At 47.6% G+C, this 16,015-nt stretch overlaps 1 protein-coding gene across 1 annotated transcript; it reads right to left on the bottom strand.

The window, feature by feature from the left end:
- Positions 1-51: 51 nt before the first annotated feature.
- Positions 52-14,372, bottom strand: LPCAT3 (lysophosphatidylcholine acyltransferase 3). The gene is given in 14 exon segments (XM_069018339.1): positions 52-395; positions 506-632; positions 752-910; positions 1,445-1,592; positions 2,189-2,355; positions 2,639-2,725; positions 3,416-3,524; positions 3,932-4,110; positions 5,161-5,198; positions 5,282-5,375; positions 5,526-5,632; positions 5,747-5,854; positions 14,176-14,329; positions 14,331-14,372. Coding segments are annotated over 13 exon segments (1,509 nt in total). The 3' UTR covers positions 52-395; positions 506-515.
- Between the last annotated feature and the right edge of the window lie 1,643 nt (positions 14,373-16,015).

Raw genomic sequence — 16,015 nt, 5'->3', positions numbered from 1 at the left:
GTTCACACTCCCACACCGAGGCACCCAAGAGGAAAGGAGCTGAAGGCGACGTTAAAAAGACCAGGAGCAATTTTTATCTTAGATGACAAACGTAGAAAAGTCAGAAGGTGGCTCCAATCCAACGCAGCACCTGCCGTGAGTGTGGTACAATCATCTGGTATCAGCGGAGAGACGAGTGCCGGCCGCAGGGCGGCAGAGATAAGGCAACAGACAGAAGGTGGAGAGTCTCAAGGAGGCTCGCTCAGATCCCCTCCTTTCGGGTCTCTGACCCTGTGCTTTCTCCTTCCCCCTCCTTGCGTTGAAAAAAAGTCATACTTCAACACAGCAAACTTGGCAGGTGATGCTTTGCTTCCGGAGTGTTCAGTCAACTCCTACGAATGCACAGGTGGTACAATCTGAAAAACAGAGGAGCCCTAGATTAGCTTTGGTTGGTTTGATGTTTGCCTTTCGCCTTGGGCTGCAGCATTGCTGTCCCACTTCACCTCCTGGTCTCTCCCAGCCTTACCTTTTGGCTGTTACTCTGCTCTTTTTAGCTTTTCTTTTCGTGGCACAATTAATCGGCGAATGTAAGGCAACACCAGCAGTAAGGTGAAGAACAACACGTGGCCACAGAAATAAATAGACCTGTACACCTGTGAAGAGAAAGGCAAGGTTGGGGATCAGCAACCAGCTCTAAGCCAAGAACACAGGAGAGGTGATGGAGGGAACAGGATTGATCATGTGGAGTCATCTGCTTGTGGCTACTAAGTACCTTCATCCATTTGTCCCAGGTGAAAAGGCAAAATGGCACCAGGGAGTAACCCATAAACATCCAGTGATTAGTCTGCTGCAGCACGTAGAAGATGGGCCGCAAGACAGTGATGGAGGCCAACGTGCTTAGGAGAGGACTGTCCCGAACAAGATTCATGACCTAGTTGAAAGAAAAAAAATCAGAATTCTCAACAGTTGGATGTCCTGTGGCTGTATATGCAGGCTCTGGGGCCAAAGTTCTCTATACAGCTGTGTAAAATGTGTTTTAGTAAGCAGCTAGTCAAAAAAAGTAGCTAAATACCCTGTCCCAGCCAAAGTTTTAATTAAGAAAATACATTTTAATAAGGGATATTATTCTCTTAGTACTGGGAGATTAACAGAGGCATTCAGCTCATGTGCTTGTCCTCCAGTCTTTCCAGCTGCCAAGCACTTCAGCTGCCCTCTGCTTGTATGCCAACTTTTCCACTTTTCTCCCTGTCAGCTTCTGCAATCTATTTATGGTTTGCCCATGCAGAAGGCAGCAACCTACTGAACTCTTGAGAACAAAACCCTGCCATGCTTGAAAACCAATTCCAAAGTGAGCAGTTATTTTCCATATTTAATCCAAGTGAATCCTACAGTGTGGCAGTTTCCAGACTCAGGGGCAAAGGCTAACACAGGTTCCCCCCGTTCTGGTAAGTCAGACAAAGCGCACCTGTCTTTCCACGATGACTATGAGCAACTCCATCTGAAAGCACACCAGGTAGCCAGAGTGCAGCCCGTGCCAAATGGCCAGGAAGAACAGGGCCAGTGCCTGTGACAGCAGTTTGTTGCCCAGGAACTTCAGGCGCTTGAAGATGTAGCTAGAGCAGAAAAGAACAAAGTATTTCCAGGTTATTGTCTGCCCTCCCCTGCTGTGTCAGGGATGCAGGGCCCAGGGGATCCAATGCCTCTGTGCACCCTGAGGTGACAGGAACAGCATGACCAGGGCAAAACCTACATCAGAACAGTCTTAAAGAAATCCCAGCTATAAGGAGAAGAAGGGGGTCGTTACATACAATTTAGCTGTGTGTCCCAGCAAGTGCTGAACCAAAACCCTCTGAGTTTGGCATGGGAAGCACCAAGAGCCATGATGCAGGAAGCAGCTGTCAGAGCAGCTCTGTGGCTGGCTGAGCAGGCAGGCACCCCCAGGGGCTCACTGTAGTCCTATTCTAGTCTCTGCTGCCATCAGCTGCTTGCCTTTATTAATGAAGTGCCCTTCCAGGTGGATTAAAAGATCTCTCTAACCCAGTAACCCAATAACCTGTTTCTAAGGGCACAGCAGCAAAACATGGAGGAAGGTGCACAAACTGAAAACTGGCAGATTCTTCCTTGAATGCTCCCGGCTCAGCCTAAGGTCTTGGTTCTGCTGACAGAACAGAACTGACCCATTACAGAAGGGGAATTTTGTCCTGCTCACCGGGCCACCCAAGCATTGGTGTTGATGTTGAAAGAAGCAATGGTCCCTGTGAACAAAGGTGTTGTCTCATACAGCCAGACCTTCATGTTGGCACAGGCATTCCACAAAGGTTTTCCATTCTGGTCTTTGCCATTGTACCCCAGACCAGCAAGGATGCAGACACCTTCCTATCAAAAAATGCACAAGAAAGGTAAGATGAAAATACTGCCCTTTTTTTGCTGGAGAAGCAGAGCTTAGGAAGTGCTGACACTTAACTGTGTTGAGAGCATCACTAGAGATGGAACAAATGGATTAAAAACTGCCTTTTAGTTAGCTAGCCTTTGCTAACTTGGAGCAAGCTGAACTGACCTGCACTGATCTCCAATGGATTTCTTCCATTTAGTGCTAAGTCCAAGAGGCTTGGACCTTTATTCATTTGTCTTTTGCTTCTGGAATGACATCTAGACTCACCGTAACGAGCCAGCAAGTTACGTATTTGTAGAGTATTATTTTGCCCCAGATCAATATGTAACCACAACGGAACCAGAAAGGCTTCTCCTGCAGAGATAAGAGTGAAACAGAATAAAAATAAAACCTGGACTTGAGTGGCCATAATGACACAAGGTAAGTGGGATCTCATCACTGTCTTTTGTTATAATCTCATGTGTATGTGTTAAGACATATGGACTGGGCTGCCAGCTGCAAACTTACACATCATTCTTCTTCCTTTGGTAATATCTGGCTGTACTGAAATAGGTAGAGTTTGGGAATACTCCAGGATTAGCATAATCACTGTGGAATTTACACAGAAATGCTGATAATCTGTAGGTAGGAATTATTTGTTAGAAGTTTTCCAAGAACCTCAAAGATTCTGGTGCGCCTTACAAGTTACTCTAGTGAGGTTCTTTGCATGTAAGGGTTAAATGGAAGGTCATTAAAAGATCATAAAGCACATATGTTACGTTTCCAAAACCAACAGTAGTATGTAAGATCCATTATCTATTTGTAAAAGTTTTCATTTGTTTCAGTTCTGCTTAACACATTCCTGTTCTGCATCAGATGGAATCCACAGGACAGGTGATAAAGCCAAATCAGCTGTGGAAAAGCTTATCACTAGTTGCCAACTTATTTTTGAACTGAGGCAAAAATAAAAAAAAGAAAGAAAAAAATAATTCCACTCTTGTAGATCCAGAGCCCCCCAGAGAAGGGGAATTCTTCCACACCCCACAAGGCCAAGTGAATACATACCATATAGTCATCTGAGGTGAGGTATTCATCAGAGATGTACAGGCTGGACAAGGTGTAGGTTACTAGAAACAAGAGACCCAGGCTCAGGCGCTTGAGAGCAGGCACGAAACTGAGAAAGAACAATATGAAGGTCAAAGAAATGCCTTGGGAAGAGATGATCAAATTCATAGGTTTAAAAACAGGTGGAGAGGAGGAGGTAGGGGAGACAACAATAGGGAGTCACCACATTCCACTGCAGCAGCTGCCTCCATTTGGAAGCTGGGATGCAAATATCACCAGGTTGGAACCGAGTCTGTGCTAAAGATGTCAAATGGTTGTTGATGTTCATGCCCTGGAACAATGCTGGGACATTAAGCAGAGTGACGAGCAACTTTTGAAAGATTGCTTGGTCTCATAAATCACTTGTGGTCACAGCACTTCTGTGTCCAGGTAAGGAGGCAGTCTGCTGCAGGGAACGTGGAGGATTCAGCATTCTAGGATCGTAGGAAGGGGAGAAGCTAAGCAGCTTTGTATTACCTATTGGGTCTCTGGCCTGGAACGTCAGTCATCTCACCCCTTGCCAGTTTCTGATAGTCTGTCATGGAGAACTGAGGCCCAACCATGAAGGCACCATAGAAATAGGAGAATCCTGAGACCTCCAGCAAGGTAGGAACTCCCCGGACAGCAAATTGCCGCTGCTCAGGGGTCAGGAACTCCTGCACCAAAGGGAGTGGCATTAACATCATCCCAGGGGTTTCATACTAGCTCTGGGTGTGTTATGTCCTCAGCTTGACTCCTTACTGGTCTCAGTTCTTGCTCCCCATGGACACGGAACTTTACACTTTGTACTTCACATCCATTCCTCTCCCCAGCCCTCTCTATCCCCACCTCCTCTAAACAGCAACAAGATCCAGGGTTGAGACCATTTGCAGAGATCTCTATTCCCAAATAAGCTCCAAACATGGAAGGGATCTACTGACATGCATCCCTGGCAGCAGAGTAGGCATAGTAGAAGCACTGTATCTGACCTATTCCAGTCCCTGACTGCAATTTCAGGTACTCTCCCAAGACCTTATTGTGCTACAATTCCTACTTCTTGATGCAAAAATTGTCTGTAAGTACTTCAAGCTTCAGCTTAGGAAGTTTCAGCTTGACCTCATTCTCTTGCAGTCAGCAGGGATTCCATGGATGCTACAGACTTGGTCAGGCCTCAAAGAGGAGATGGGGAATGCAGGTACTTGAAGCAGGATTGAGACTGTAGCAAGTGTAGTGCCCTCTCCCACAAGCTGTGCTGTGCAACTTCTCTTTTCCATCTGCTCTAGAAATGGGGTCCTAACGAATGGTAAAGGACAACCATTGACAAGGATATGGTAAGAGTCATCAAAGGAAAGGAAGATGGGAACTGAGGTCCAATACTGATAGTCTGCAAGTTAAAGTTACACTACCCACAAGACACAGAGCATCAGGGATTGGGAATCTTAAGCAACAGATTTGGGGGAAGGAGATGGTGGGGAATTTGGAAGGGGGCAGAGTAATATTCTGACATAACTGAAACAACTTCTGTCCATCTCTAATCACTATTGTCTCTGTTCCAAATGATTTCATTCCACTCTAGAATTCAGTGCCCTCAGACTCTCACAGAAGCTCCCCTCTCAGCTGTGGCTTTTACCTAACAATGCAGCTTGCTAACTCACATCCTTTGAACTTCATTTTCTGATCTCTAGCATGGACAGCATGGAATGATGGAGAAATGATGTCTAACTCACCGGATCTTTTCCTCCATCATAGTAATCGATGGCCAGACCTAGAGGTGAGAAACAGTGACTTGAAGCCCTGGGATGGGCACAGCTTGCAGAGTGCAAGAGAGAGAAGAGAGGTGTCACTTACCAATCAACTTAAGTGTCAAGACACAATGTGGCATTGTCCACTTGATGTCATAATGCTCTGTGGCTGTGAAGTAATATCCAGCCATAAGGTATGTCTGAAAGAAACCATTGTTTCAGTTATTCAAACTAATTCCTCCAGCTGGTTTTTATCTGCCTCCACTTTTCCACCCACAGTTGCTACTGAAGTGCAAAACTGAACAGAGGCCTCCCTTCCACAAACCCAAGGGGTAGGAAAGAGGGTTTACCATCTGAAAGAGGAATGTGGTGATGACGGCAGTGATTGTGCGACCCATTAGTCTCAGTATGAGGAACTGGATTAGGACACATATCAGGGAATGAAAAAACTGCATCCCTGTGGGCAGGAAAAAGAAAGAGAGAGATAAGAAATAGAAATTGCATTTATAGGTCCTTCCAAATTGCAGCATGCCCTGGGCCAGGCAGTTCTCTCTTCCCAAACTCATCTTACCAAAATTGAAGTAAGCAATTGAGAGTCCTGTGAACACATTGTAGAGATGAACGAGGTAGGGCTCCTTCTGGAAGAGGAAATAGCGCTGGAACAAGGCAAAAGGATATCCTGAGTAGAGGGGGGAAAAAAAAAAGGAAGAGTTGTAAGTAAGTTTAGACAAGTATTTGTCAGGAACCAAACTACAGCCTTCTTGAACATGTCATTAGAAACATGTACTTTATACGATACATAATCAACCCAGGCCATGGTATTAATTCCTGATACTGTGTTCGCATCTTGGGAGACAGACTCCAGATGAATTATTCTGTACAGAAGAAAATACTTTTAACAGGAACATAATTACAGTAAAACTGACATTGAAGTGCAAAAAATTACAGGATTACAGTTTCTGGCCTCATTCAATATATGAGATGGATAATGCTAAAATACATGAATCAGACTTCACCCTCTGATTCATTTCCAAATTCTGTGAGAAATACAATGAATATGGCAAGAAACTAGATTTAAAAAAAAAGGAGGGGGGGGGAGGGAGAAACTTTATGGTCAATACCATTACAGTGTCCAAAAAAATCAAGTCCCACTCCCACCTCAATGAGTTCTTTCAGCTTTAATTTCAGAACTCCTCAGGTAACCTCCAGTAAGATACTCTAGCTTTTCTAACTCAGCAGCTTCAGATTTGCATCTGATTTGTGAAGTACTGGGTACACAAAGCTGTAACTGAAATCCACTGGTACTACGCATGTAGTATTTTTGGGAAAAAAAAAAATCAGTCAGAAGCATTTCATATGGAGCAGCTAAGAAAAGTGGAAGGGGTTTTTTCCTTGCATTTTCTGCGAGGTAACTCCTAGTCTAAATTAGGAATGCCTCCAGATTATTCATCTGTGGCTCAAGTGAGAAGCAAACATTTGTGAAGCACTCTGGTAGTACAGTGAGAAGCATCACACAGAACACCACAATTCAATTAAGTTCTGTTGTCTAGGTGAGGTTCACAAAGCATGCAATCAACATTGCCATGTATTAGACAGTAAATATAATATGTCTTAATACACAGTGGCACAGGAAGCGTTGCCCATCTCACATCTGTGCATGCAATACAGTGTTTCTCAAGGCATGTGCACAAGGTGCTGGACTGGGATAGCAGAAGCCACTTTAATTCTGGCATTTTGTAACTTTACTGCTTTATTTTGCAAGCCTGTCTCTTACCCTGCTCAAAAAAGGGGGAAATTCAACACATACCACAATACTGGCATCCACACTACTTATCATCCTAGCTGAAATCAGGAGCAGTGGATAGAGCTCTGCTACCTGCACTAATGGAGTAGTAGTGGCAGGAGGTGGCCATGTTTTATAGGGAGCAGTAATAAAAGGTGATGAAATGCACATTCTGCTGAGAAGTGTATGATGGATGGAAGGCTTCCAACAAGCAAGGCCAAGTCTAGTCACTACTGTGAGCGGAAATGAGAAACTCTGTCACGTTATGTAAAGTACATGTCTGGCAGTCTGTCAGTGCTAACAGGCTGGAACCATTTTAAGGTCCTCTCCGTCCCTGCAAATCCCTTGGGAGGGAGCCCTGGAGCTGGGGACTTTTGGGCTCCTTTCTAGATCCTGGAGGGCACCATGTTCTAGTGTGTCCAGATGTGTACCTGCTGCCTCCTGAAACCCAGCTGCTGCTCCCCATTTCCTCAGCCTCCTGCCACCCCTCTTTTGGTTTTCCCTGCCTCCTTGTTGCTGTTCCTTCCTCCTTTTGTGTCCCACAGTGGTTTCCATGCCACAGGCTGCTTTCTGGCCAGCCCCACATACCATGGCCCTCTGCTCCCAGAGCCTGGCAACCTCCCTCCTGCCCTCCCTCAGCCCTGCTCTCCCCTTCCCAAACAGTGGCTCCAAACCCCCCTACAAAATGCCTTACCCAAGCCATCCCTCTCCCTTCCCGCTCTTCCACGCTTTTTACACAGCACACTTCTGTCCCATTCCCCCTCACTGCTGCCCTGAACACCAGCTGAGGGGGAAAGAGGGAATTGGCAAAGAGAGTTCCTCTCATGAGCTCTCTGGGGATATGGGAGTAACTCAAAGAATTAGAGCAATTCACATGACTTAGGAAAAAAAGAAAAAAAAGTAGTATTTTCTACTGGCCTTTTACGCAGAAACATACAAATGGGGATTCTTTGTTCATGAGCCAATTTTCCTGCTGAAGTTTAATAAACATAGGAAGGACTGGCTTTGAGAAATGGAAAGTGGTAAAAAAATATGAAGTTTTACTATCAGACTAGATCAAAAGTTAAAAATCTGAGGTTTACTGTGGAAAAATGTTTTCCCCTTCTGAGCAAAGGGGAGAAAAATCAGATCAGAAATGCAGGCAAAGCACAATTTATTGCTGTTCATCAGCATGCATAGTTTTAAACCTACATTTTAAAGGGTCTCCCACTCTCTCAAAAATCACTAATATTTTGGAAAACAGTCAATTTCTATCAATTTTTTTCCCTCTATCCATTTCTATAGAAATAATTGAAGTATGACTGAATACTATAATGTAGCTAGTGTTCCTACTCTTTCAGACACCTGTCTCACTTGTCAGCCGTGTTCCTTTTGAGCTCTACACAGGAGATCATGTCATAGTCTGGGGGTAACCCTGCTCTGAAGGAAAAAGAATTATCAACCCCTTGCAAATAAAAAGCTACTATTACACACTGCATCTGTGTTTCTAGAAATCACAAGCTTAAAGTGTGGCCTTGCGCTACGTGGCTGCTGTTCCAGCTCAAAAGTCACAACATTAGTCTAAATTCTTCTGATATCCAGAGTAACTTGTTTGTACTCTGGAGTGCAAATTACCTACAGTTTTTCCTGCATGAGATAACTGTGGTTATAGTTTATAGCTTATCTAGCTATAAACCAGATAACGATCTGGTTTATAGCCGGGCCATTTACACACTGCAGATACAAACTTTAATCCCCAAATGGCAGTGGATACCGAGTAGCAATGGTCATTCTGATGTGGCCTGTGCCCTTTTGAACACTCTTAAACTATCTATTAAATAACAAAGAATTTCTACTGATAACAACACCAGTACTCCTGCCCCACTACCATGTCCCTGAAGCAGCCTGAACTAGCACAGCAGCTTCTGGAGTTATGGTTGCCTTCTGGCAAGCTTGATGTCCCCTTTGGATATGCCCAGCAGCAGGATGCTGCGCTGCTTTGCTTCTGCCATTCAGAGCAACAGGACAAGAGTCCCTGCTGCCAAGAGGCTCTGCCCAGCAGCCTCCACTCTGCCAAACTCCCCTTTCACAGCTCCCTGAGCAGAGTGGACCAAGGTGGGAAAGCAGCTGTAATACTCCTGGAGAAAACAGCAGGGAACCTCTGATCCAAAGTCATTCTTCCCTAGGCACCACGGAGCTGAGAAGCAATCTGCACACACAGTTGGGTTTTGCCTCTTGGCAACTGAGAATAATTTTTTTTTACTTCACAGGAACAAGAGGATGATCTCTGGTTAAGGACAAGCTCAGCTTGGTGGCCACAGCCATTTGGGAGAGTAATGGGCCACTGCACAAAGCCCAGGTTGTCCACAGATACAACAATCTAATTGAGCAAAAGAAGTTAAATCATCAAGAAGGTGGATTAGGCTGGAGAAAAGTTCTACTAATCCCAAGCAAAAACAGTGCTGTCAGGTTTGCCATCTTCCTGACTGGGTGATTAAGATGCCTCTCTTTTTCCAGAGATAAAGCTGCAAATAAGAATTCCAGAAACATTCTTTTCATCTCTTCTCCCTTTATTTCCCCTTTTATACGTGTTAGCTCTGTTTCATCTTCAAGCCAGTCCCTCTATCTTTCCTCTTCTCCCTTTTGCTGAACAGTTAACTCCTCCTTTGTTAACATCCAGTAGGGCAATTGTCTCCATTTTTTTATAAGAATGCTAAAACTAAAAGGAAGGGGACAACAGGAAAAAAAAAGTGTTAAAATATCAGCCTGACCTAATATTTTGACTTCAAAGTTATTCCTTTATGTTTCTAACACTGCAAAAGTGCCACACCTTGTTTAACACTGGATGCATAAACTCAGGAGTTTACTTTGAAAGTCCACTTATGGCATTTTAGTTTGCATGACAGAACTGTCTCAAAGCATGTGAACAGGGCTCTCTTCACACGAAACTGAACTGAAAACACACCCCAGTCAGTGGGTGCTCAGTGTGTATGACCTGGCTGAGGCAAATCCAGAGTAAATGCTCAAAACCCACAGGCAAGTCTGCTCTATAGGTCCGCTCCTACTGCACCATTTTTCTTGCTAATGTAGACACAGGCAGTGTGCAGCATTACACAACTCCCTCCATTTTTTTATTATTTAAGGAAAAAGATGTACTTGAAGTTAGGAGCTTAAACAAGGCAGCACAAGAGTTCTCTGTGACAGGGCTGGTTTATGACAGGACAGTGCTGCCTCTTAACACTTTTCTCATCTCTTACCCACCAGAATCAGTTGTTCATGGGCCCTGCTATAAGGTTCTTGCTTGGCTGACCAGCTGGGAACCTGATTTGGGAGAAGCCAGCAGCTTTGGGTGACCACAGGAAGAATTTCACTGAGCCCAAAAATCTTCAGGATGCAGGGAGCATGAAGCAGAGCATGTAAAAAAATTGATGAGAGGTAGAAGAGAAGCAGATAAGACAACTTCTGAGTGAAGCAATAGGTTTCTGGCACCTATTGAGTAAGAATGTGTTACTTTCTGCAGGTCCCTGCTATGTCTGTGGATGAGGGAACACTTTCCCAATGCTTTTCCTGGCAGGTCTGGGCAAACCAGCAGGGTCATTTCTGGCTCAGGGCTGTAAATAGCATGTTGGCCCCCCTCCATATTATGCAGGTAGCTCGCAAGGCACTGTGTAATATTATGGTCAGATAAATAGCTTTAATTCTATGGGATAGTACAGCCATGCAAGGAACACGAGCAACATAAAGTGTTAAACGCACAGTGCCATAAGGCCTCCTGTATCCTGGCTTATGCCTTGAGCAGTGACAGCAGGGAAGAAATCTGTCCCCTCTCATGTGAGGACAGGAGCAGCAGCACAGAAACCCTGTTATCTCCTTCACACCACCGGAGCAGCTCCAGTGGGAACGCTAGGCCCTACACCTACTGAAGAATGCAAACTAGAGTTCATCTCTCAAAGACATTCTCATATGATTGACAGACATTAGTGTACTGACATACCACAATTTCTATAGTGGCAGGGTCCAGAACTGTGCTTCAGGTATTCCTGCTGTTGATACTGCTGCCGAATTGCAGACTAATTTCTTCAAAGGCAGTCTATGCAAATTTTTATGTAGGGGAAGTCTGCAGCAAGTTTTTCATCTTGTACAATCCGGGTAAGGGACTCTGTTCTAGTTATATTCTCTGCTTCAAAACTGCAGCATGTATAAACCTGTCTCTGATTTAAAGACAAAGCTGTGATCCCCATAATTTGCTCAGCAATGTGCCGTTACTTGTTCACTGAAACAACGTGGTGCTCTTTAGGACTACTCCAGTTTTAGTTCTTGGATGTTCTTCCTTCCTCCTTTCTCGTTCTCTTGTTCTCTCCTGTATTTAATTTTTTTTCAGTCATGTCAGAATGCCAACAGTTTTAAATGACCTCTTTTGGTTAGTTCAGATCATTACTAAGCGAACACTTATTCTGAATCATAGTAAATTCAGACTATTTTTTCAACAATAATTCAGCTTTCTCCAGAAATTAATGTAAGAAGTCAAAAAGTCCTTTGTGATTCTTCCTGTTTTTCAGAAGACTGTTTTTACCGGTTTGTGGTGATCTGAAAGTGACACCCTAGAAACTGTTATCACAGTAAAACTGCACAGTGTAGATGGCAAACTGCATTACAGAGGAAGAAATAAGCAACAACTTTTTCGTCCATCTTTGGAACCATGCTTCATCCTCATGGCCTCGTTCTGAAATAATTCAGCAGTATTAGCTGCAGCCAACAAAAACAGTTCTCTTCCGGAATCTATGTAAACACCTGAAATGTAGGAAGTTAACGAAAAGCCATACTTTGTTTGTCCTACTGCCACTTCCAGCTTCTAGAAATGCCTTTTATTTATACCCCATGCATTCCTATGAAGTGGTCATTGGCACTAGCTGCATTACCAATGAGCTTAAAAGGACTGTAAACTAAGCTGCAATTAAACGAACATTTCTTTGTGCTGGGCTAAGGAACTCCTCTCAGTCTCCTCTCATGTTGCTCTGGAGTAGTGTTTGGCCCTTCCTTTTAAAGTAATGGTATAATGCTTTACCACCACCCATCCATTAAGCAGGAGAGCTGGGGGCAGTCCTCTCTGCCTGAGTGGTTCAACCTGCAGGACCTGCAAGAGTGCCAAACTACAGGCCAGGCTGTTTTGCATGCCCTGAAGCCTTCTGTCTGAAGTTATGCCTTCTCCTGCATGTAATCAGAAGATACTGAGCTAGGGAGGAAGGACAGGGAAATGTGCAGCTCCAGCCTCCTGGCTTGGTATATCCATTTGAGGTATGCAGGGGACAGACATGAGTGGTTTTCTAGAACCTGATCCCCAGAATTTGAATACAAATTCTAAAGATCCATTGAGACTTTGCAAAACAGATAGTGGCCTAGCTCGGGCAGGGACACTGTGGTACCTCCGTGGCTTATTGTCAACACTGCACATGGAACATTTGTTACAGCACACAGGAGTCTCACGCTTCCTTAATCTACTGACTGCAGCAGGCAGCTCTTATCATTAGGACAATAGTTATCTGCTGTTCATATCAAAGAAGTGGTGGTGTTCACCCATAAGACACTGAGTAGGAAACACCCTTCCAATGTCGTGTCCCAACTTACTGCTAGCAAGAAGCAACTCAGAGAGTATGATCAAGGTGCATTCTGCAGAGCCATCTCTCTGCTGTGTCTGCCTCCACACACGCTTTCTAGGACTTTTTCTGCATCAGCACTTGTTAGACTGGTCCCTTGGCGGATCTGGGTGACTAACCTTGTAGTGAACAATCTGCTTTTTCTGGTTTAGGTTTCTGCCAAGCAAGTAAATTCAATCAGATCACAATTAAAGGACCAGAGAGAGATGTGGGAGAAAGGAAAGCAGGACTTTTCCCGTTCAGCAGTGGGGAGCTGCTAGACTAATTAATGCTGGCTTGTGTGCATGTCCTGTATGTTTCCTACTACTTCATTTTTTTGCTTTACAGAAGTTCGGTTTAACTAACTTCTATATTGAGTTCAAAATGATTCAGTTAAGTCTCCTGTATCTACCCTTCATGGGAAGAATGTTTTGCTCAGTTTGATCTCACACATCATAAACTAAATCAGGCAGAAATAAGTCTGGTGCAGACCATGGTTATGAAGTGACACAGTTCTTCTTGCTTGCATTTCCTTTAAAAATATTGTACTTCTACTTAGCCAATGCAACTTTATTTTGACAGATGACACAGTAGTGGCTGTATCACTTCAAATATACTTTTAGGTTCAGAGGAAAGCTTGTATTTCTTTTCTGCTAGGTGACTACACCACCAAATGCTTTCACAATCCAAAGTTTCCCTGAGCATCCGCAGAGATTTTGGCAGATAGCATGTATACATACACTTGAATTAATGTTTTGGGAGCTAAAACCTCCCCCTCAATCGCCAGCCCACATCACAACTCTAGCCCTGCCTTAAGCATTTCGCATGGGACTTAAGTATCTCATGTTTACATAAGCGCAGGCACCGTGTGTTTTGCAATACGCTTCGCGCTGCAGGTGGAGCACAGGACATCACCCCAGTTCTCCGGGCACTGAGCTGGAAGGTTTAGCTCACCCCATCTGGTAGTGCCCGTGGTGACACGCCACTCCCTCGCAGTGCCACCACTGCCGCAGACACTGGTGATGTCCCCGGGCAGTGACGTCCCTGCACTCGGACGGGGCAACACGTGAGGGGCTGTGGAGATTCCCGGGCGGACATCCCTCCGGACACACGCTCACGGGGCACTGGACACACACGCATCACCGGGCACTCACGGGACAATCGCAAACAAAGTTCTCGAGCCCAGAACACGGACCCAAACCGGGGTCTTTCGCAGGCACCCCAGGCTTCTCCTTGCCCCGCTTCCACAGGCGGCCTGCCAGAACCGCACCCCGACCTCCTGCGGGGAAACCGAGCGGGCTCCTCCTCTGCACCGGGACGGCGGGGAGTTCGCCCCGGGCAGCTGCTGCGGGGCACTTCCCGAGCTGCCCGGGCGGGACGGGCGGTGCCGGTGCCGGCGGGATCTCGCCCGCCGGCTCGGCGCGCACACGTGGCCTGGCGCGGCGGCGCTGGCACAGGTGCGGCTTCGCGCCGGCGAGGCGATGCCCGGCCCCGGCCCCCCGCGCAACGCGGCACGGCGGCGGAGCGGAGGGGTCGCCCGTTCCCACGGCGGGCGCGGAGCCCCGCCCGGGTCGCCAGCCCCGTCGCCCCCCCGCCCTGCCTTACCCATGAGGATGGACAGGATGAGGCGCAGCGCCTGCTCCGACGAGCCCAGGGCCTCGGCCAGCCGCGCCAGGCTCCAGCCGGACCCCGCCACCGCCATCTTCCCCGCCGGCCGCCCCACTGGCCGGTCGCGCCCCGAACCCGGCAGCGGCACCAGCCACCGCGGCCCCCGCACCGCGCGCGGCCCCCTGCGCGCCCATTGGCTGCGGCGCGGCCGGCCCCGCCCCGCGGCGCCTGCGATTGGGCAGCGGTGGCAGCGGGGCAGGGCCCTGCGCGCACTAAGGCAAAGGTTACCCGCGAGTGGGCGGTGCCGCGGGCCGGCCCCGCCGGCCAATGATTGGGGGAGCCGCCGCCGGGGGCGGGGCCGGGGGCCCGCGGGGGGCGGGGCCGGGAGAGCCGGGCGGGGCGCGGCTCCCGATTGGCTGCGGCGGGACAGGAGAGCGGCGGGGCGGGACGGGGGTTATTCGCGGACACGAGGCGCGCGCGGGGAGGGCGCGAGAGCGGGCGGCGCTCGGGCCGCGCTCGGGCCGCGCTCTGCGGCCGCGGCCAGGGTCTGGGTCTGGGTCCGGGTCCGGGTCCGGGTCCGGGTCTAGGTCTAGGTCTAAGTCTGAGTCTGAGTCTAACTCTGCTTCCTGGCTTTGGGTCTGGGCCCTGGGTACTGGCTATGGCTTTCGCCTTGACCTCAGTCGTGGCCTTGCCCACAGCCCCATCCCTGGTCTTGGCCCCAGCCTTGGCCTCGCCTTCAGCTCAGGGCGCTGCTTGAGCTTCCCCAATTCTGCCAGGTCCCGCTGGCTCCCAGAGGACAGAACCCCTGTGCTTGGCTCATGTGGCCTAAAGGGATCTGCTTCCCACACTGGCGTTAAGGCAGTGCCTGTGCTTTGCCCTGCACCTGTGGCACCCGACTCTGTGTGCCACAGTGGCAGGCACAGTATCAGTGGTGTCCAGCAACAGGGCAAGGAGCAGTGGCCATAAACTAAACTACAAGAAGTTCCACCTCCACGAGTAAGAGCTGCTTTACATTGAGGGTGGCAGAGCACTGAACAGGCTGCCCAGGGAGGCTGTGGAGTCTCCCTCTCTGGAGACATTCAAAACAAGGTGGATGCATTCCTGTGCCACTTGCTCTAGGTGACCCTGTCTTGGCAGGGGGGTTGGACTGGGTGACTGGAGGTTCCTTCCAACCCTAACGATTCTGGGATTCTGTGACTCTAGTCACTCAGCAGCTGGGTCCACACAGAATCCTCGTAATGGATGGCCTTCCCTTAGGTGTGTCCCTTCATGCAGCTGTCCATGAGTGCACCCCAAGTTCTCCTCAGCTGAAGTTTCAGGTGCAATGGATGTGATCCTCTTCCTTTGTTTGTACTACCATTTCCCTGCTGGATCACTTGGTTGGACAAACTCAGATGAAGGGGCAAACACAGGCTTGCACAAAGGTTTACATAAAAAGAGACCTCTGGAGTTCTCTGATCCAAACTGCAGCTCACAAGCAGGACTCAAAGCTGGAGCATTTGCTCAGGGCATTGCCTGGGTAATTGCTGTACATTTTCATGGTTGGAGAGCTCCCAGCCTTCCTGGGCTCCTGAACCAGTGCTGAATCATCCTCTTTATCCTGGTCCATCCTCCTTATCACCACTCTTAAAGTAGCAGCACCACCACCTATTAGATCCCATTTCTTGTCAAATCTGACTGGGAGAGGGACTGACAGGCAGCATGGCCACACAGACCTCATTTACTTAGGAGACCAGGCTAAAGACCTTGCCTCTCCCTGCCCTTCTCTTTTCCAGGCTAAACAGATCCAGATTTCTCGGTATCAAAGCTCTAGTCACCTATCCACCTATCCACCACA

Source organism: Aphelocoma coerulescens, chromosome 1 (assembly GCF_041296385.1).
Source record: "Aphelocoma coerulescens isolate FSJ_1873_10779 chromosome 1, UR_Acoe_1.0, whole genome shotgun sequence".
Lineage (NCBI taxonomy): Eukaryota > Metazoa > Chordata > Aves > Passeriformes > Corvidae > Aphelocoma > Aphelocoma coerulescens.
This window is presented reverse-complemented; position numbering and strand designations above follow the sequence as displayed.